At 40.3% G+C, this 22,048-nt stretch overlaps 1 protein-coding gene across 1 annotated transcript; it reads right to left on the reverse strand.

Moving 5' to 3' along the window:
- Positions 1–10,726: 10,726 nt before the first annotated feature.
- LOC131317365 (uncharacterized) lies at positions 10,727–13,328 on the reverse strand. The gene is made up of 5 exons (XM_058346922.1): positions 12,527–13,328; positions 12,060–12,310; positions 11,492–11,985; positions 11,207–11,409; positions 10,727–11,115 (listed from the first exon to the last, which is right to left on the reverse strand). Exons 1-5 carry the CDS (start codon positions 13,326–13,328, stop codon positions 10,727–10,729), a joined length of 2,139 nt encoding a protein of 712 aa, XP_058202905.1.
- Positions 13,329–22,048: the final 8,720 nt, after the last annotated feature.

The following is a 22,048-nucleotide window of genomic DNA, read 5'->3' on the forward strand; positions in this document are numbered from 1 at the left end:
TTCGGCCCACAAGTCAAAGGAGCAAGAGGATGGGACAGTAACTGCACGAGAAGCAGCACGCAAGGCCCTGAGTAATATTGCAGCCTCCCCCTTTACAAAAAGGCTACAAGAAGCAAGATTGCCGAGCAGAGTGAAGCACGGAGCGTTCGTACTTTATGAGACAAATACGGATCCCGTGGCTCACATACAGCATTATCAACAGGCCATGTTTATGCATGAAGGGGATGATTCCATCTTGTGCAAGATGTTTCCCTCCAGTCTTGGCAAGGTGGCTTTATCCTGGTTTCATAAGTTGGCCCCACGATCCATACGAGGATGGAGGCAGTTGGCCGAGGAATTCACTGCTCGGTTCTTGACGAGCAGAAAGGCCCCAAAGACATTTGAGAGTCTTTCCACCATGAAACAAGAGGAGAACGAGCAAATTAGAGATTATGCAAAGAAGTACTGGGAAACTTTCAACGAGATTGAAAGTTGCAGTGAGGAGTACGCGATTGCTACCTTCAAGACTGGTTTGCCTGTTCGGGGAGAGCTGCGCCGATCATTGAATAAACATCCAGTAGCCACTTTGGCTAAATTGATGGAACGAATAGAGCAACATGCCAGAATGGAGGATGACATACTCCGTGAGGATGGCAGGAGAGTTGCCGAACAGCCAAAGACACCTGCCAAAAAAGTGGATAAGCCAGAGCCCAAGACTTATAGAGAGAGAAGGGAATATGGGCGGGCTAAGAAAGAGCCGTACAAAGATAAGCAAGCTCCTGACCCAAAAGCTTTCTTTTCTATCACCACGGTTTGGAAGGAACCAATATACAGGATTCTTTATCGAATAAAGAATCAGCCGTATTTCAAGTGGCCCCCGAGTCTAGGTGGAGATAAGGATGCAAAACGTGCTACGAATCAGCACTGCAGTTACCACAAAGATTGGGGCCATATGACCGAGGATTGTGAGATGTACAAGAGGCACCTTGATGATTTGGTCTCTCGGGGCTATCTCAAAGAGTTTATCCAGGAGGACCCTAAAGAGAAAGGGAAGGCTATGGAGCTGGGTTACGAGCAAAACCCAAAAGGCGTGATCCATATGATACATGGGTTGGCTGCACCTTATACGAGGAGTGAGGTGAGGCTGTTGCAAAGACAGGTCAAACACGATCAGCACGTGATGCGATTGGGAAACAAGAGAGGGCGAGAGACTGATGTATGCAATGAGAGCTTGGCATTCAGTGATGATGACTTGGGGGAGGTTCAAATACCCCACAACGATGCATTGGTCGTAACCCTACGAGTTGGAGAGTATGACATCGAAAGAATTCTAGTGGACTCGGGGAGTTGTACAGAAGTATTGTACTATGATGCATTTAAGAAGCTGGGCCTGGCCCAATCAGACTTAGAACAGTCAACAACACCTCTTATTGGGTTCGGTGCAGGAGCAGTCTGGCCCCTTGGAAAGGTAACGTTACCTGTTCGGGCTGGATCAGTGGTGTTGAGAACAGACTTTCTGGTGGTCGATGTCCCATCTTCCTATAACGCGATTATAGGGAGGACATGGTTGCACAAGATGAGAGCAGTCTCCTCGACTTATCACCAGATGGTGAAATTCCCAGGCTCAAATGGGATTGAAGTCCTTAAAGGCAATCAGAAAGTGGCTCAACAGTGTTTGATCTCCATCGTCAAAACAGCCCCAAAGGTCCACCATGTTCATACGTTGGAAGCACCAGATCAACCAACTATCGAGGATGTTGGAAGAAGCCCGGATGAAAAAGTGGTTGAAGGATTGGAGAAGATTCAGATCAATGAGACTGATCCTGAAAGATATTTTTTAATTGGGGAATCACTACCAGCAAACGAAAAGGCTGAGTCGATAAGATTTCTAAAAAAGTATATTGATGTTTTTGCATGGGTGCCAGAGGAAATGCCCGGGGTGGATGCAGATGTGATCTGTCATCATTTAAACATTGACCCTCAACACAAGCCGATCATTCAGAAAAAACGAAGGGCAGCCGTGCAGCATGTAGATGCAGTGATTGAGGAGGTCGATCGTTTACTGGAGGCCAAGGCAATACGTGAAGTCTATTACCCAGAGTGGTTATCCAACACTGTTGTGGTAAAGAAGAAGAATGGGAAGTGGAGTGTCTGCGTGGACTCCACAGACCTGAACAAAGCGTGTCCTAAGGACAGTTTTCCTTTACCCAGGATTGACCAATTGGTTGATGCAACCTCTGGTTACGAGCGAATGAGTTTTCTCGATGCATATCGAGGATATCATCAGATTGCTATGTTTGAACCTGATCAAGAGAAGACTTCGTTCATCACACCACGAGGGTTATACTGTTACAGTGTCATGCCGTTTGGGCTGAGGAACGCTGGGGCTACATACCAAAGACTTGCAACCATTATGTTCAAAAAGCTCATTGGGAATACTTTGGAAGTTTACATAGATGATATGGTGGTAAAGAGTCGAGAAAAAGGAGGGCATATTACTGACTTAAAAGAAGTGTTCGAAATCCTGAGGAAGTATAAACTAAAACTCAACGCCTCGAAGTGTGCGTTTGGAGTTGGTTCAGGAAAATTCCTGGGCCATTTGGTAACTATGAGAGGGATAGAGGCAAATCCCGATCAGATTGATGCCTTGCAGATACTACAGAGTCCCAAAACTACCAAGGAAGTCCAGAGGCTGACTGGAATGGCAGCGGCACTTAACAGATTCATCAGCAGGTCAAGCGACAAATGCAGACCCTTTTTTCAGCTATTGAAAAAGAGGGAGGGATTTGAATGGGGAGCAGAATGTGAGCAAGCTTTCCAGGACCTGAAGAAGTACCTGGCCGAGCCCCCACTGTTGTCAACTCCACAGCCTGGTGAGTCTTTAATTCTATACTTAGCTGTTTCCGAGAATGCAGTAAGTGCAGTTCTGTTGAGGGATTTGGGGATCGAGCAAATCCCTATTTATTATGTTAGCAAGACATTGTTGGACGCAGAGACAAGATATCTGCCTTTAGAAAAACTTGTCCTGGCACTTAGGACAGCCACAAGGAAATTGCCACATTACTTCCAAAGCCATAAAGTTGTAGTACATACTGAGTATCCATTAAAATCACTGCTTCGAAAGGCAGACTTCTCGGGGAGGATCTCGACATGGTCCGTGGAGTTAAGCCAGTACGATCTCGAATATCAGCCACGCACAGCAATCAAGGGCCAAGTATTGGCAGATTTTGTGGCAGAATTTTCACCCACTGTGGCTCCCCTACCTCCTACGAGAAAGGAACAGATGACTGAGACATCATCCATGAAGGGTCAACCTGCAGCCGAACAGGATCCCACGGAGTGGAAGCTATTCGTTGACGGATCAGCATGTAATACTGGTTCTGGAATTGGGGTTGTCCTTTTTCCTCCTCAAGGAGTTCTGATTGAACTATCTGTTCGGCTTGGATTCAGTGCATCGAATAATGTGGCTGAATATGAGGCACTTTTGGCTGGATTAAGAAGTGCAAAAACCCTTAAAGCAGAACGGGTTAGGGTGTATTGTGATTCCCAGCTTGTTGTGAATCAACTGTCCAGCGAGTACGAGACTCGAAATGAAAAGATGGTGGCCTACGTGCAGGCGGCCAAGGACTTGCTTGATACCTTCGAGAGGGTATATATTGAGCAGATAAGTTCAGGACAGAATGCTCATGCAGATTCCTTAGCTTGGTTGGCTACAGCTGTACCAACTGAGTTCAAAAGAAGGGTGGCAGTAGAATATCTAAATGAGCCGAGCATTGGGAGGACTGTAGACTTGGTCTTGGACGTGAACCAAGGACCAAGTTGGATGGACCCAATCATGGAGTTCTTACAAGACGAGATACTCCCTTCTGACAAAAAGGAGGCCCACAAGATAAGGGTCAAATCTGCTAGGTTTTGGCTGTCCCCAGAGGGAAAATTGTACAGGAAATCCTTTACGGGTCCATATTTGCTATGCGTACATCCTGAAATGGTACAGAAGTTCTTTCACGAAGTCCACGAGGGAACATGTGGGAGCCATGCTGGAGGGAGATCCATTGCCCACCGAGCAATTACTCAAGGCTACTGGTGGCCACACATGCAAGAAGATGCAAAGGTGTATGTGAAGATTTGTGAGAAGTGTCAAAAATTCTCACCAATGATTCGAACACCCGCCGAAGATCTGGTGCCTTTGACAAGTCCCTGGCCGTTTGCTCAATGGGGGATGGATATCGTGGGTCCATTGCACAAAACAACTGGGAATCGAAAATTCCTGCTTGTAGCAACTGACTATTTTACAAAGTGGATTGAGGCAGAACCACTAGCCAAAATCACTGAACCTATGATAGAAAGGTTCGTATGGAAAAGCATAATCACTCGTTTTGGGGTCCCTTATTCATTGATCACAAACAATGGATCCCAATTCCAGAAGAAATTCAAGGCTTTTTGTGCCCAATATGGAATAAGAAATTATTATTCCACCCCAGCCTACCCTCAGAGTAATGGGCAAGCAGAGGCGTCTAATAAAACTATCCTTGATGGAATCAAGAAAAGATTGAACAAAGCTAAGGGAAAGTGGCCTGACGAGTTACCATTGGTTCTGTGGGCTCATCGAACAACGCCTAGGAGGTCTATGGGAGAGACCCCCTATTCATTGGCCTATGGAACAGAGGCTGTCATACCTCTGGAGGTAGGCCTACCGACCAACAGGATCGTTTTGGTTGAAAGTGGAGGCAATGACAGGGCCCTTCAAATCGAGCTTGACCTTGCCGAGGAGAGGAGAGAAAAAGCCTTGGTTCATCTTGCTTCTTACCAAGAACAGCTGATGAAAAGCTACAACAAGCATGTTCACCCTCGAGAATTTGGTGTTGGGGACCTCGTACTACGAAAAGTGCTCGGCAACACCAAGGTGGCTAACGAAGGCAAGTTGGGGGCAAATTGGGAAGGTCCGTATCGAGTGACTGAGATTGTAGGCATAGGGGCCTATAGGTTGGTAGATTTGGATGGTAATCCAATTCCGAGGCCTTGGAATGTTCATAATCTACGAAAGTTCTTTGTTTAAAAGAAGCATTCAGTTCTGTTTTAGATTTGCACTACGTGATTGTGTGGAAATTACGAATATAATTCCCTTGTTCTATATTTTAGTTGCAAGGGGTACGAATAAACGCCCTCTTGAGTTTTACCGATTATGAATAAAATCACTTTTTTAGTATAATTGTTATGTTCTAATCTAGAATATTGGTATTTGTTTTAAATACGAACTACGAGATTAGTTTCCCTCATTCGTACTGGGGAGCAGGGTATATAGTTTAGTACGTGAAACTGAAACACAAGTATGAAACACTTGTAAGATTTTCAAAAACTGAAACACTTGTAAGATTTTCAAAACTTTAAGTATGTGATACTTAGGCGTTTTTGTGTGAATACATCCAATACACAAGTAGTTCTAAGTACGTAATACTTAGAAGTTGTGGTGTGAGTACGTGAAACTCAACGAATGCAAGTATGAGACTCTTGTAAACGTTTATTGGCATGGCTTGAAAACATAACGAGTATATGTTAGCCACATTTGTTCAAAGTACGAGAAACTTAAAAACATTAAGTACGTGACGCTTAAACACAAGTATGAAACACTTGTGTGATTTTCAAACAGTTAAGTACGTGACACTTAAACACAAGTATGAAACACTTGTGTGATTAAGTATGAGCACACTTATATGCCTTAAACTTAAGAACCATTCAAGGTGGAACGCTTTTAAGTACGTGAAACTTAAAATTCAGAACAGGAAATCATGTGTGAAAGATTTGCTAAAAGTCCGAGATACTTATGCAAACAAATGATGTTTAAACAGTACGAAATACTTAGATTGAAATTGCATACGAACAGATGCAGCAAACATGGAAGCCGAGCAAAACATAAAAGTTATACCACGAAAGGCCAAATACCTGTTTTAAAATACAGTATTGATAGTACTGGTACCACGCAGGGTAAAGAAAGCTATGGTCATGCAAGACCAGCCGGATGATTTTTAAAACTACCTGTTTACTATCTTAATCCAGGTTCTGAACCTCAAGAGGGACATCAGCCTCAGCAACAGCAATAGCAGTTTGTACCTCTGGGATAACAATCTCAGTGGTCACTTCCAAAACAGATGATTGCACAACGACATTTTGTGATTCAACTTGTATTTCTTCATCAACATCTGCAAAGTCATCAATCTGTTGATCAACATCATCTGCTGGAGCTGCAACTTGGCGACTTGGTAGATCATTCTCAACCCATAGGGGAGAATCCTCAGCAACTCCTGCCTTTGTAAGGCACGCCTCCCAGCAAGCAACCCAGATTTGATCTTGAATATCAGGCATCTGCTCGACATAACTTGATGTTGTGGCGTCAAAACCCTTCTGATAACCATCTTCAAAGGATATGCCTTTTTGGTGCTGTCCATCTCGGCCAAAACTTGATGAAGGCTCTCCTCCGTGGTCTCAAGCTTGCCCTTTGTCTCAGACAAATCAGCTTTAGCTTTATCTCTCTCCCTCTCTAATCTCGTGACTGTTCGGATCAGCCTGGTGTTGTCATTTAAAAGCCTGATCCTCTCGGCTTCAGCTTCCTGGAATTTTTGGCCCAGTACGACCATTTTTTGGATAAACTATAGCAGATACCAAAACGTGAGTAACTTTTCTCTTAAATATTAGAAAAATGGAGCTTTAAAAAGAGAAGTTTATGTTACCTTGATTCCACTGACGAGACCAGTGGACACAAGCCGATCAGGGGGAGACGAAGACTCTTTCTGTAAGTCAACAGGAAGTAGCAACCCTTGGGCCAGAGCAAGTGCTATTTCCGACGAACTAGCACTGTCCCCGACGTGAACGGGACGGTCTCCCCTAGTGAATAGAGGAGTCCATGTTTGAGGAAGTACTTGGGTAGTTGGTGAAACAGGGTGATGTGTTTCGGTGTCTGCTTGAGAAGCAGTACCAGTCGGGTCTTCTGATCTAGGCCGTTTGTCTCTGTGAGCATCACTGGCCTCTATGGTAGTCTCCACTTCACGAGATGAAGTGGAGCGGTTCGAACCTCCTCTGTTACGAAGGGGCGTTCCCCGTGGAAGCTACCCGACCAGATCCCCGTCCCCGAGAAGAGACGGTGAGGAGAGAGCTGAGGTTTAAAGGCTGACGTGTCATGGTGCTTGAGTTAGGAGAAAATTGAGAGTAACCTGAAGAGGATGATTGACTGGTGTCAAGATTCAATACTGGCTATTCGGGTTGAAGAGGAATGACCTGTCTGGATCTTCGAACTCTAACTCGAGGTAACGGAACTCCTTCGAAAATAGGGATTTCACCCAATTGACCAGCTACAGTTAATCCTGCATTGGCTCTTGTGCTCCTAGGCTGAGGAGCAGTTGATGTGGAGGCAGCACTGGTGCTGGGGTGAGCAAGCCTCCTGTCGATAACACCTCTGTACGCAGGATCGTATCCCAGAAGCACGTCAGCGTCACGACCCCGACCAGCTGTTCGGGTACCAGGCACGCCTTTATATTTTAGGACTTTGTTAATGTCCTCTGTTCGGATGTTGCTTGGTGTACGTCTGGGACGATAATTAACATTTTCAGCTGCAAAATTCAAATCGAAAAACCAAATTTAGTACATGGAAAGGCTACGAGAAAGCAGTAAATGAAGAATTGTAAAAGGGTAAAATCAAGAGCATACGTGGATAGCCCCATATGTGGGGGCAATGGAGCCCCAGCACTTGGCCATCTTCCCCTAAAGGCTCGAATGCTCCAGTCACATAGAGGAAGTCGATCTCGTGGTCACGAGCAGAATCTGGCAGATTGAGCACGAAGCGCTTCTCTGCTCTCCTAACTTTGAAGTAGTAAGTATTGTACTCAGGGTTTAGTACTATACTATACCACCACTGGATGTCCCAGATTCCTAAATTGGTCTCTAGAATCCCATTTAGGGCTATAGTCCTCATTATCAATCTGAAAACGTTCGTAGAAACTTGCATGGGTGTAAGACGATACCAGCTCAAAATCTGGCGAAGTAATGGATGAAGGGGGAAACGGACCCCGCCTTCGACAATGGACACGATTGGGATACACATTCTATCCCACGATCCAGCGTCCCTATCCGCTCCTAATGGGGCGAGTTCAAGCCCTACGTTTTTAGGAATATTGTATTTTTCTCTAAATGCCGCCATGGCAGCAGGGGTATCACAAAGCTTCCTAAACTTACTGGGTCTAGGAGGGTTGTCATCCGCCATGAGTATATTCAGAAAAGAAGAAAAGATGGAAATGGGTACGAATTGAAACCCTAGAAACAACCCACAAAATCTGAGAATGAGATCTCAGATGGAAACCTAAGAAGAAGAAAGGGAGTGAGAGCGAGAATCTTACGAGAATATTGTGACGATTCCCTGGAGTGCAATCGAGTTTGCAGACGGCGGCAATGGCGGAAAGCTTTAAAGAGAAAAACTGAAAGTTTGAATGTTTTGGATGAAAAACCAAAAAGAGCCCTTTCAGGGGTTTAAGGGTAAGAGACGGAGACGAAACGTCTCCTCTCACGCCGTTGCAGGTTAAAGTAACGGAAAGCAGAAACCGTTCTGACACCGTTTCATAGAACGTCAGTTCGAAATTAATGCTAGGCATACGAAAACGTGCCACGTGGAGTCGTTTACCCTGAAATGATATAATGACAGAGGTGCCAAAAGGCATCAATGAAATATTGAAAATATGACTGCACGGGATCAGAAGAGTCTGATCTGAATTAAATCCTGTTTCTAAGCATCATATATTTCCCTCGAACAGTGGTAAATAAATGAAGCTGGGGAGCAATTGTAGGGAGGCATTCCCGAACACATACATTTAGTTGCCGAACACGTGATATTCGGGAGCACGTGGTAAATATGACAGGACTTACCGCCGGGCAATATAGTCAACAGCAATATGGATCAATGATATGAGAAGTCATTGATCCATGCTGTTTGTTCGGCAAAATAAGGGCCAATGATATGAGAAATCATGGCTATAAACTGACTGTTCGGCAGTTAGAGACATTCCGATTACATTGGACCAAGTTACATGTGAAGGAACTGGTCCAAGCCGTCTGTTCGGCCATGAGACGGCCGAATAAAGAAGGAGCTCCAATCGAGAGTAGGAGCAGAGGGAATACTCTGGAAGATTCAGAATAGTCATGTCCCGTAAAGGAATAAGATCCCAAGAATATAGGATCTGAGAAAGATACCCGACGAGTATGGGATGTTCGGCTTGTTATGGAAAAGAGTCTTACAAGGATTAAAGTAATGAACTGATAAAGGAAACGAGAATCCTTGATATCCTGGGATTCCTATACGATTTAGGAATCCTAGGGCAACACGGATGCTTGGCCAACAAGCATACGTGAATCTATAAATAAAAGGAAAACCTAGAGGTAAAAGGTACGCAATACACTGTATTCTTATTGCTTTCCTACTGATAATTAGGGTTCGATTTCTAGTACGTGATACTAACAAAAGCATCGGAGGGCCTTTGCCACGAGAGGCAAAGGTGCACTCACCCCTGTCTATTTTGCAGATTAGGGTTCAGACGACGAGTTAGGGTTCCGGTGAAGAGGCACGAATAAGCCGTTGCGATCCAGTTGATTCGAAGTACCAATTGTTTTCATCCCCCTACACCCCCCACTCTCTCATGCCCATGTAGGGTATTCAATTTATGGGGATTCTGATGAAACCACAACAAAAGAACTAATGGCTGCTTTTGCTTTTTTGGATATTTACATTTTGGAAGAACATGTTCCATACCTAAACTTTCTATGGGCCTGTGAAACTCTTCAGTTTTATGAAAGTAGTCTCATTACCACTCATCTTCATGGGTTTAAATCTGCTTTGCCTCTTATAAGGCTTTGGATGAAAGTGAGCACTGCTCCTCATTATGACCCATTCTGGGTTGATTATCAAGTGAACCATGAAAAAGTGGTTAAACTCCATAACAAAGTGTTGGAACTCAACAATTCTACTTGGGTCTTACATCCTAATCCTTCGAAGACTCTTCTCAAAAAACATCAGAATTGGCTGAAGAGAAAAACCCATAGGAAGGCTGAACTTCTGGCCAAAGCTGAGATAAAGGTGATGGCCATGAGGCCCTTGGTGGATAAGAAAATAAAGATGGATGCAGAAGAGATGGCCAGGGACAAAGAACATGACTTCCTGACCTATGCTTGGGATAAATTTCATGTGTTTGTGACTTGGAGTTTCCCACACTACTTTGAAATCATCCAGTTTGACGCTGAGGGCAACCCCATTGCGCCCATCGAAGCCTAGATTTGTAGGCTTTTCCTATGTCCCACTTTTGTTTTTAGTTTTTATTTCCTTTCAAGCAGGCTATGTAATATGTTTCTACTATAAATGAAAAAGTAAGCCTCAATCTATAGGCTTTTATGTTATGATCACTTGTCTTTGAATCACTTTCAATTTAGTAATTTCTCATGAATCAATCGATTCCCAGGGAGATGGAAAGTATGTTTTCAAGTATTTCCCATTAATCGTTCTCTCATGTGCAATTCCAAGAACTGATTCCAGTTGATAAGCCCCACCTCTCAAAACTTTTAATACACGAAATGGTCCCTCCCAATTTGGAGACCATTTGCCAAATTTTCCTTTCTTTTTCTTGTCTAATGGCAAAATTGCCTTCCATACTAAATCACCCTCTGCAAATGATTTTGCATGAACTCTTTTATTGTAAACTCTTTCTAGTTTTTTCTTCTATGCTTGTATGTTGCTTAAAGCATCAATTATGGACTCCTCCAGTCCATCTAACTCTCTATACATCGCTTCTTCAAAATCAAAATTACATGGATCATAATGCCTAGCAATTCTGTGAGAAGCAACATTAATCTCGACGGGCAAAACTGCAGCTTGTCCATATACCAATTCATATGGTGTAGCTTTTGTACTATCCCTTTTTGACATTTTGTAAGCCCATAGAACTTTTGGAAATAAATCATGCCATTCTCTGGGATTATTGGTAATCATTTTTGACAAGGTATTTTTAATAATTTTATTGGTAGATTCCACTTGCGCATTCGCTTGAGCATAATAAGGAGAAGAATTTAAAATTTTGACTCCAAATGAACTAGCATAAGCCATTACCTCTTAACCATTAAATACAAATGCTTGGTCAACCGTAATTGTTTCAGGAATGCCAAATCGACAGAAAATATATTCCTCTAAGAAATCAATTACCTGTTCTTGAGCTACACTTTTTTAACGGAATAGCTTCTGTCCACTTTGTGAAATAATCAGTAGCCACCATTACATACTCATGTTGCAAAGAAGAATGAGGTATAATTTCAGCAATCATATCAATTGCCCAACCTCTAAAAAGGCCATGGTTTAACAATTGATTGTAAGGGAAAGGCTGGAATCCTCTGAATTGGTCCATGTTGCTGACATTTTTTACAACCCCTTGCATATGAAATACAATCCTTTCTTATAGTTGGCCAATAATAGCCATATCTTTTAAGTAACCATTTCATCTTTTCTCCAGACTGATGAGATCCACAGATTCCCTCATGAACTTCTCCCATCACTGTCATTGTTTGAGGTTTCGCAATACATAACAATAACACCTCATCTGATGATTTTCTAAATAAATCATCACCCAAGATAATGTAATTAATTGTCCTTTGTTTTATATTTCTATCTGTTTTTTCATTTGGATTTTCTAAAAATCTTTTTATTGGAATCCTCCAATCATCAAATAGGGTTATTTCCATAACATCCAAATCATCTCTATCTCTTTCAATAGAGAAAGGCAAAAATCTTTTTTGCACCCTTATTAATTTCTCATTTTGCCCTTCTGGAATTCTGATTCCATAAGCTATTTGTGCCATTTGATTGGCATCACCATTTTCTAATCTAAAAATATGTAACTGTATATCATCAAAGTATGACATAAGAATTTTAACTTTCTGCAGTTGTAATTCTAATAAGGGATGATAACACTTGTATTCACCTGTTACCTGTCGAATCACCAACTGTGAGTCCCCCGTAATATTCAAATATCTCACATTTAATTATTTTGCAATTTACAAACAATAATTAAAGCTTCATACTCAGCTTGGTTATTGGACACAATTCTGTTTTCATCTAGTTGGAAAGAAAACTGCAATAGTTCTCCTTTAGGAGACATAAAAACTACACCTGCTTCAACCCCTTTATCGGTTTTAGAACCATCAAATGATAATTTCCATGGTCTTATTTCAACCATATGAACCTCAAATTCATCCCTCTCCATTAACATATTAGGATGATCTACAAGAAAATCAGCTAATGCTTGACCTTTTACTGCCTTTTGAGGCACATATTGTAAACAATATTCAACTAATGCTAAGAGCCATTTGCCCTGCTTACCTCTTAATATAGGTATGGTTAAAATATATTTAATGATGTCAGTTTGTGCAATCACATGTACCGTCAACGGTAACATATAATACCTCAATTTGATTGCAGAAAAATATAATGTAAGGCATAATTTTTCAATTGGTTTATACTTTATTTTACACTCATTTAATCTTCTACTAAGATAATATATAGCCTGCTCATGTCCATTTTCATTATCTTGAGCCAAAAGACTGCCAATCGACTCATGATTAGCTAAAATATACAATTTCAATGGTTTGCCATATATTGGTGGCATAAGAACAGGAGGCTTAGTTAATGATAGTTTTAAAAACTCAAAAGCTTTTTGATGTTCTTCTTTCCACTTGAAATCTTTTTGAGATTTCAATCTCAAGAGTGGTGAAAAAGCAAGAGTCTTCCCAGACAAGTTAGAAATGAATCTTCTAAGGAAGTTAACTTGTCCTAAGAACTGTTGAAGTTCTTGTTTATTTGTTGGGGGTTGTGCTTCTATAATTGATTTTGCCTTATCCTTATCAATCTCAATTCCTTTCTTATGTACTAAGAATCCAAGAAAGTTTCTAGCAGTGACCCCAAATGCACATTTTGTTGCATTCATTTTGAGTTGATAATGTCTCATTCTTAGCAAAACTTGCTTTAAATGATCAATATGCTCATCAAATGTGTGAGATTTAACTACCACATCATCAATATAAACTTCCATGAACCTTCCAATCAGGTCATGAAAGATTACATTCATCGTTCTTTGATAAGTTGCACCTGCATTTTTTAATCCAAATGCCATTACAATCCATTCAAACAGTACAATATATCTTGGACATCTAAATGTAGTTTTGTTTGTATCTTCTTCAGCAATGAATATCTGATTATAACCAGAATATCCATCCATAAAAGAAAGAAATTTATGACCTGCAGTTGCATCCACCAAATGGTCTACAACAGCCATATAATACTCATCTTTAGGTGATGCTATATTCAAATTTTTGAAATCAATGCATATTCTAACTTTTCCATTCTTTTTTATCACATGAACAATATTAGAAATCCATTCAACATATCTAACAGGCCTAATGAATTTGGCTTTAAACAATCATTCCATCTCTTTCTTTACTTATCTTTGCACTTCAGGTGTCATTTGTCTTGGAGTTTGTTGGTATGGAACAAAGTTCTCTTTAATAGGAATCTTATGTTCAACCAAAGTTCTATCTAAACCAGGCATATCAGGATAATCCCAAGCAAAACAATCTTTCAATTCAGACAATAAATACTTCAAACGATCCTTCATTTCATCAGGTAAAGAAGCACATACATGAAGAACTTTAGGATCATCTTCTGTCCCTACATTAAAATCCTCCAAAGGATCCTTAACTTCTGCTTTAAGATCATCAAGCTTAGCAGGAGCAGCTTTAAGATCTTCCATAGCTAATTCTTTAAGAGTTAAAGGACTATCATCTACCACACAATCTACCCAATTACATGAAATAGGCTCATTAGCCTCCAACTTCCTAGAAATAATAAAAGAAAACAATCTCTTAAAGGTGGCTTTTAAGGTAGCCAACTCTTCATCTACGTAATAAAAAATACTACTAGACATGAGAAACCTTCGATTCAAAGCCACTAGACCTTAGTATTATATTAGGTCTAACAAAATCCGTACTTAGCTCCTGAAAACCAATCTTTGATATATTTGAGAAATTGGCTTTCAGTGAGACTTGCTCCTACTGACTTTACCGCTAAATCTTCAATTTGAATGGGCCACAAATCTTCATCATAAAGGCCTGCTTCCACATTGACATTGACGTTGGTATCTACTTTGAATGGATGTTTATCTGCCCAGAAAATCTCCATCTCTGTAGCTTCTTTGTTCTGCCCTTGCTTCAAAAATATCAATGCCTGGTGTAAAGAAGAAGGAACACACCTATTTATGTGAATCCAATCTCTGCCTAACAAGGCATTGTAATTGGATGATGAATCAATAACAAAGAAAGTAGTGTTCATTTTTCTATTACCAATCTGTAATTGCAAAGAGATAACGACTTTGTTCGGTTCATAGTTTTGTTTTGTTTTAGTTTTGTTTTTCAATCATTACCCTACTTCTTTCTCAAATCATTACCCTATTTTTCCAATTATTACTTTTTCATCTCTCTCTATCTCTCTCCAATCATTACCCCTCTCTTCAATCATTACCCTATTTCTCTCTCCACCCATTACCAAAACTAAACTAAACTAAACTAAACTCTCAACCAAACAAAGCCGTTCCTTTAGCAGGTGAACAACCTCCTGCAAAGTTACCAACTGTTACCTCCGTTGGGATTAAGTCTGATTCATTTTTGTTTAAACCTTCATCATTTTTGAAGGCAAGATATTCACTATAGCTCCATTATCAATCAAAACCTTATTAATAGGTTGACCATTGGTATGTATCATAACATGTAATGGCTTTAAATGCCTAACCAAGGCATCATCAGGAGGTCATAAAACAACAATATCTTTTCCTTTTGCATCTTTCTCAATTTGTATAGACTCCTACTTAGAATCTTTCTTTTGTTCATTTATTCTAACTATAGCATCTGTTCTGTCTTCAACATCCCCTTCCAAACTTGTAGGTTAATTAGGTTTTGCCTAAAAAGTTTTTGGCAAAACCAAAATCATATTGCAATGAAACTTGGTAGGATGAAACTTGGTAGGGGAAACTGACCCGAATTGGATGGTATCCAATGGTTGACCAAAAGATGCAAACTTTTGAGAGTCTACTTCATTCTTATCTTCTTTGAAATCATCCTTCATCTTATCTGAACTGTTAACTGACAGCAAATCATCATCTTCATCATCTTCCATTAACACCTGCTGAAATTCTTCCATCTTCTTCTTCAAACTTTTCTTGAATTCTGCCTTTTGTTCCTTAATCGACAGAGCAGAATTTCCAGATGAACTTGAACCTTGCCCCCCAAGCCATTGGGCAAGAGTTGGTTTGCTTGTTTGCCCCCCAGTTTTTTCTATTTCCTTCACCTTCTGTTTAGGCACAACTGGTGCGATTGGTACAGTTGGTTCTCTAGTCCAAACCATAGGGGCAGCATGATTTGGTGCTATTTTGGCCTTTATTTATAGCCACTGAGTCGATTCCATCATCATCTGTGGATCTCTCCTCTCTCTTTCTGAAATTTTCCTTTGCAATCTCCTTTTTTGAGTATTAGTAATAGGAATAAATTCCCCAACATTTGGGAATTTAGGATGCCTCACTGTATCCCACCTGTGATGTTCAATATTTGGTGGAATAACCATTCTTCCTTGATAGCCACCTCTGAAGAAAGGCATTCTTCCTCTTGCTCTCATACCTCTCGGGTAAAAACCTCTTCCCCTTTCATTTGTGAACATTGGTGGATAAATCAAATTAGTGTCTGGCTTTCCTGGCAATGCTGGAATCACAAGATATCCTTTAAATAGGAATGGCCCATCATCATCCCCATACCACTTGAGTGATTCAGATGGTATGAAAATTCCAGGATCTTCACCTTCAAAAATTAACTTTGGACCCACATAAATCTGTAAATCATTGCTTCCCATAGTATTAAATCTTATAGAACCTTTAGCATAGGTCCCATTATATTCCTTTTCTGTAATAATCTTTTCCCCTGACTTGATCTCCTTGTCACATCTCAAACAGAAATAATTTTCAAATTTTTGTTTCACATGTGACTCTTCTTCAGTCTCCATGATTTCTTCCTCTTCCTGAATTCTTCTTTCAACTTGAGATGCCATTTTCCCTTTCTTCAGCTAGGTAGTCACCACATTGACTTCCACTAATGGAAAAGGATCAATATCAATTCCCATAACTTCTTTGTTTCCTTTAGCATACTGTAACAGTCCTTTCTGAATTAGGTCATGTACACAATTTCGAAATGTAACACAATTGTTAGTATTATGTCTAAAAGGGTTATGCCACTTACAATAATCTTTTCCTTTCCTATCCTTTTACGGAGGAATAATGTGTCCTGGTGACAAAGTTAAGAATTTTTTATTGATTAACTCATCAAACAATTGGTCTGCTTTGGACAAATCAAATGAGTATTGCCAAAAATTTGCTTGATTCCTTCTATTTGGATGAGATGAGGGCATATTCACAGGCTTCTCAGCCTTTGTTAAAGTATCACAAACAATTGGGCCTTTACCAATTACTTGGGCAACATTAATTTCTACATCACCCTCTACATCTTGATGATATGTTCCAAGTGATTTATTCATTCGAAATTCACCTTCCATCAATATAGCCTCATATCCTATGGCCTTTGATGTAAAATCAAACAAATCTCTGAATTTTGTTCCAATAATATGTTTCTTGAAATCATATTCAAGCCCCTCTTGGGCAATTTTAACTATCTCAGACTCTGGAATATAGAAATGACATTGATTTCTAACTTTCTTTAATCTAGTCAATGTATTGCTCGACAGACTCTGAAGGCCTTTGTCACGCCCTTGATTTTTAACATAAATAGATAAATCATTTCGATAAAAGATCCTCGCATAGGACAAATAATACCCAAAATGGTTTACCACCTGTTTAATTACAAACGAAGTCCCCAAGTTAAAAAAAATACATCCTTGGCACCGTGGCCCAAATTAAGTTAAATACATGTGCAAAGTATTTAGAATATTACAATCTTATGTCAAAAGATCAAACAAAGTAAATTAGTTACAATACCATCTCTATCCAAAAGTAGACTAATACAAAGTGGATGAGTAACTAAGTCATGTTAGCTTCCAAAAGTCTTCGTTTCCAAATACACCATGTCATGCAACCTATTGTCCTGCGTTCGAACCTGAAAAGAAGGATTTTGCTGAGCTACACTAGCCCAGTAGAAAATTCTCTACAAAATCTACATGCAATGAGATGATAAGCATGAATGAATCAAATTGAACGACAAATCTAAATAAAGCACATCAAAACCCTTTTACAACTGTTATAACAATTTCCAATCACAAACCCATACGTACACACACATGCACACACTCCTTTCCAACAAAATTCCACCCCTTGCGAGATTGTGTTTCCACCCCTTGCGTCACAATAGACTCCACCCCTTGCGAACCATGTGTTTCCACCCCTTGCGTCACACTAAATCCCCCATTCACTTCACAACAACCACAACAACCATACTATCGTCACAATTGATACCAATGCCATAAACTCATTCCACACACATCGACATTATCTAAGACGACACATATAGCTCATGGACCATGACACTCGTTACCAGAATACCATTATCAAAGAAAATGCAATCCTCAAGCCATAAAATATTCTATTCGACCATATATAGCAAATAAACACCTAAATCCCACATAGTCACCACAAAACATGTAGAGGAAGAGAGAAATCCCTACCTAGATGGGTTTTAAGCAAAACCCTAGGTCTACCAAGAGCAATAAGCTTGAATCCTTCAAAGACAAGCTTCACCCAAGCTTGGATACAAGATCTAGAACAAATAAAGCCCAAAAATATGAATAACAAGTAAAGATCAACAAATAATCGAGAGAAGAGAGAGAAAAACGTGGTAGAGCTTCAAGGAGTGAGAACAAGAACACAAAACTCACCCTTGGTTCACCAAATGCAAGAATCTTGTGATTTTGAGGAAGAAAACCCTTGGATCTTGAAGATTTAATGTTGAAATCAAAAGTTTTGTGTGAGATTGGAGTTGGGTAGGTGAGAAGGGGTGTTTCCAGGTCTGGTTCGAGGGTTTTGGGTGTGAAAAATGGTAAAAGGGGGTATTTATAGTGAGCTGTCATGCGTGCTGAAAAATCAAAAATTTTGCACGATGTATCGGTACCGTGGAATGACGGTACCGGTGCAGGTACCCAGAAATTTAAGCATTTCACAGTTTCTGGTCGCGATGTAATTTACAGACACCAAATGGGTACAAACACTAAGTAGGTTAGGATCAAAGAGAATACAAGACACAGGATATATTCAGAAGACACTGGCTTTCATTAACTTAATTTTTACAGAGGTGAAGCTCTCCTTTTATAGACGGAGTAAGGAGGCTTACACAGAGCCTTACATAATTGGTGCCCGTCCATTTTTCTATTGCATAGGACTTTTGTTACTGGCATGCATTTACTACAAAGACTTTAGGTTACAATATTTATTACCTAAGACCTAAGACTTAGTTTACAGACTTAGACTTACAGGCATTTATTACAATTACAAACTTTCACCCCTCTCCGGAAAGAGGACAATACTACCACACTTTATATTACAGTACACACCAATAATACAACAACAAACAGTAAACACCAATAATTTTCACCCTTGTCACTCTGGATCATCTGAGCTACTTTCTTCATCTCTGTCAGTTAAGTAATACTGTTCCAAAAGATAGCGGATATTTTGGCGCCATTCTTCCGGATAATATCATTGAATTTCCAATTTGCAGACTCATAATGGAGGAGAGATGAGGGGACGCCAGCAGGTGTTAATCCATTGAGTGAATACATTGTTTGAGTCATGACTAGATAATTTCCACTATGGATCTCAATGCTCGGGGACTCTTGATATGCTGAAAGGAATATGGTGTGATACTCCTTTCTCCAAGTAATAGAACCATCAGGATTAGGAAGACATCTGTTGTTGCGAGTTGTCCAAAAAGCAAATTGGAGGTCTTCGTCTGGACCTGTGGTGACTTGTCTGATCTTCTGTTGCCAGTAGGGTATGTTGTCAAAGAGCAGAAGAAATTTCAAAAAGAAATCTTCTGGAGGTTGAACTTGATTGAACACCGCATGAGCCAAATAGACCAAGACTGCTGATTTATTAAAACAAACACTTATAGTATATACATCAACTAGATACCATAAGAGGAGAAAAGCTTCTTTTTTGAAATAAAAGACATTATGGTAGGACACTTCAAACTGGGTGAGAAATGGATAAACAGGATGGAAGGGTAGACCTTTTATGGGACCTTCATCAAGACCATACTTGAAAATACAGAGATGTTGAAGGTTTTGACACATTTGGACACATCTAGAAAGAAGGGTTAACTCTAAAAGATGACACTGAAGGTGGACAGGGAGATTGACTGGGTGGAAACAGGAAATCATGGGAAAGCAACCAGGAACAAAGGAATGTGGTTTTATTTTTGAAAACTGGTTGATTTCTCTTTTGAGCCTTGACAAAAAATCAGGGAGGACATTTGTTTTTCCTTTTATATGAACAGCATCAAAACTCCAATTGGAAAACCAATTTGCCCATCTGAGTAACTGTGCCTTTGGAAGGTGCTTCTGTTTGAACTTGAGCATACTGGGGAAACTCATCATATCAGTCTCAATTAGAAAATGATGACCGATTAGATGAAATTCAAACTTCTCAATGCTCCTTTTGATTGCCAGAATTTCTTTGTAAGTAGAGTGGTAATGAAGTTCTGCTGGAGAGAATGCACCACTCTTGTATCCACAAATTCTGCGCTTTTGATCTGTATTTTCTTCCAAAAGAACTGCTCCCCAATATAGATCAGAGGCATCTGTCTGAAGGACTCTCTTTCCATCTGAAGGTATGGTTAATGGAGGAAGAGTTTTGGTTAGGGCTTTGAGGTCTTTTACAGCTTTGGTACAAAGGGTTGACCAAGAAGGAGGGGTTTTCTTTAGTAGAGCTGAGAGAGGAGTTCGGTATTGGGCCAGGTTGGGAATAAAATCAGCCATATAGTTAACAATTCCAAGGAACTGTTGGACTTGTTTGACTGTGAGATTTTCATCTGAAAAATGATCAAGTTGGGAGGCTATATGAGGTTGGAGGGTATATTGACCTTTAGAGATATGCATCCCTAAAAAATCAATTTCTGGTTGGGCAAGAAACATCTTTTTCTCTGAAAGCATGATACCATGGGTTTGGACTAGGGAATGGAAAATTTGTAGTAGGACAACATGAGACTCAATATCTGGAGAAAAAAGTAGGATATCATCTATATAGACAAGGGCTGAGGATAGTATAGGAGCGAATACCCGAATCATGGCCTTTTGAAATAGGGATGGAGCTGTTTTCAATCCAAAAGGCACGACTGACCATTGGAAGTGGTGATCTGGAATGCAGAATCCAGTTTTAGGACGATCATCTGGATGGATGCCCAGCTGCCAAAAACCTGCTTTTAGGTCAAACTTTGAGAAAATTTGAGCTTTAGGCAAGTTTGCAAAAAGAACACTTCTTCGAGGAAGAGGGAATTTGTTATCCTGCAAAAAATGATTAAGAGGCTGGTAGTTGATAACCAGGCGAAGCTTTCCTCTTATCTGCTCTGTTCTTTTGTTGACATAAAATGCTTCACTTGCCCACTGAGAGGTTGTGGGCTCAATCAAACCTTCTGATTGAAGTTGCTGGAGTTCTTGAAGAGCAAGCTGGTAGTGTTCTGGGTTCATTCCATGATGGGTAGCTTTGGTGGGGTTGATGTCTTCATTTTTCTTAAAAGGAAGAGAAATGAAGAAATCTGGATTTTTCCAAAGTGGATTGGAGCATTTGGTGAGGAATTGGGAATGGGATTCAGCACAAGAAGTTTGGATTATGGCTTCTTTGATGGTGGAGAAGTTTTCTATGGAAAAGAGATTTGGTTGGGTGGTCCAGGGTAACAAGTAGTTTTTGTATTTCAAACCTTTTTTAAGCCAGGAAACTTTGCTGAGATTTTGGAGAATATCAAAGCCTAACAATAAATCTTTTCCTAGGAGATCAGAACCATAGACTTGGTGTTTTATGGTATATCCTGGGAAAAGTTGGATGATAATAGGCTTGCTGATTAGGGTGATAACAAAAGTTTCTCCATTAGCTGCTGTAAAGGGCCTGAAACAAGACTGCCAGTAAGACCTGGGAAGGATTGCTGGGTTGAGAATGGAGGCTACTGCACCAGTATCAAAGAAAGCGACGACTGCTATTGGTTTCTCATATTTTCCAAACAAAATTTTGACCTTGGCTAAAGGCTGAGCCAGCATGATGTTGGAAAACCCAATTGTTTGGACTTCATAGGGGAATGAGTCAGGATCATCAGAAGAGTCATCTGATTCTGCTGAATCGTCTGAGTCATCAAAAGTGAATGCCAGGATTGCTTCATCTGTTGCTTCATCATCAATGGAAAATAGGGATTCAACATCAGCATCCTCAAGATCATCATCAATGAGAGCCAAAGAGTTCACCATTTTGTCTCTTGCTGCTTTATTTGGACACTGTTTTGCATAGTGCCCTTTCTTTCCGCATATGTAGCAGCGATCAGACTTTCGCTGCCCTTTGAACTTTTTCTTCTTGAAAAATTTCCATTTTTTCCGGCGTGAGAACCTACCAGATTTTGGAAACTTTGAAAACTTGCCAGGAGATTGGAACTTCCATTTCTGAAAGTGTTTGGACTTCCGGTATGAAGGACGGCAAGTGAACTTCTTGTCTTTGCACTTTATAGATAAGTCTGGTCGGTCACATGCTTTGCCAAGAAGTTTTCCCTGTTCTTCAAGAGTTCTGAGGAATTTCTGGTGATTCCACAATTTTTCCAAGGCAATCAAAGAGTGCTGATATATACCACCAAGAGATGTTGCATTCAACGTCAATCCTTTTGTTTGAAGTAATCTTGTTGTCTCATTTCCCAATGGTTCAGGAAGGGAATTGAGAAAAGCTTGCTTGAGGTTGACATCATCCATGCCGTTGAGAAT

This window comes from Rhododendron vialii, chromosome 2a, assembly GCF_030253575.1.
Source record: "Rhododendron vialii isolate Sample 1 chromosome 2a, ASM3025357v1".
Classification (NCBI taxonomy): Eukaryota; Viridiplantae; Streptophyta; class Magnoliopsida; order Ericales; family Ericaceae; genus Rhododendron; species Rhododendron vialii.

What these genes read in the sequence shown, in the direction of transcription:
- LOC131317365 (XM_058346922.1), bottom strand. Translation starts at nt 13,328, where the DNA reads ATGGCTGTTGTAGACCATTTGGTGGATGCAACTGCAGGTCATAAATTT. An exon ending in TAGTAGAAGATTAAATGAGT is followed by an intron (nt 12,311 to 12,526) that starts GTAAAATAAAGT and finishes CTCAAAAGGCAG; the next exon opens with TAAAAGGTCAAGCATTAGCT. An exon ending in AGTATGAAGCTTTAATTATT is followed by an intron (nt 11,986 to 12,059) that starts GTTTGTAAATTG and finishes GTGATTCGACAG; the next exon opens with GTAACAGGTGAATACAAGTG.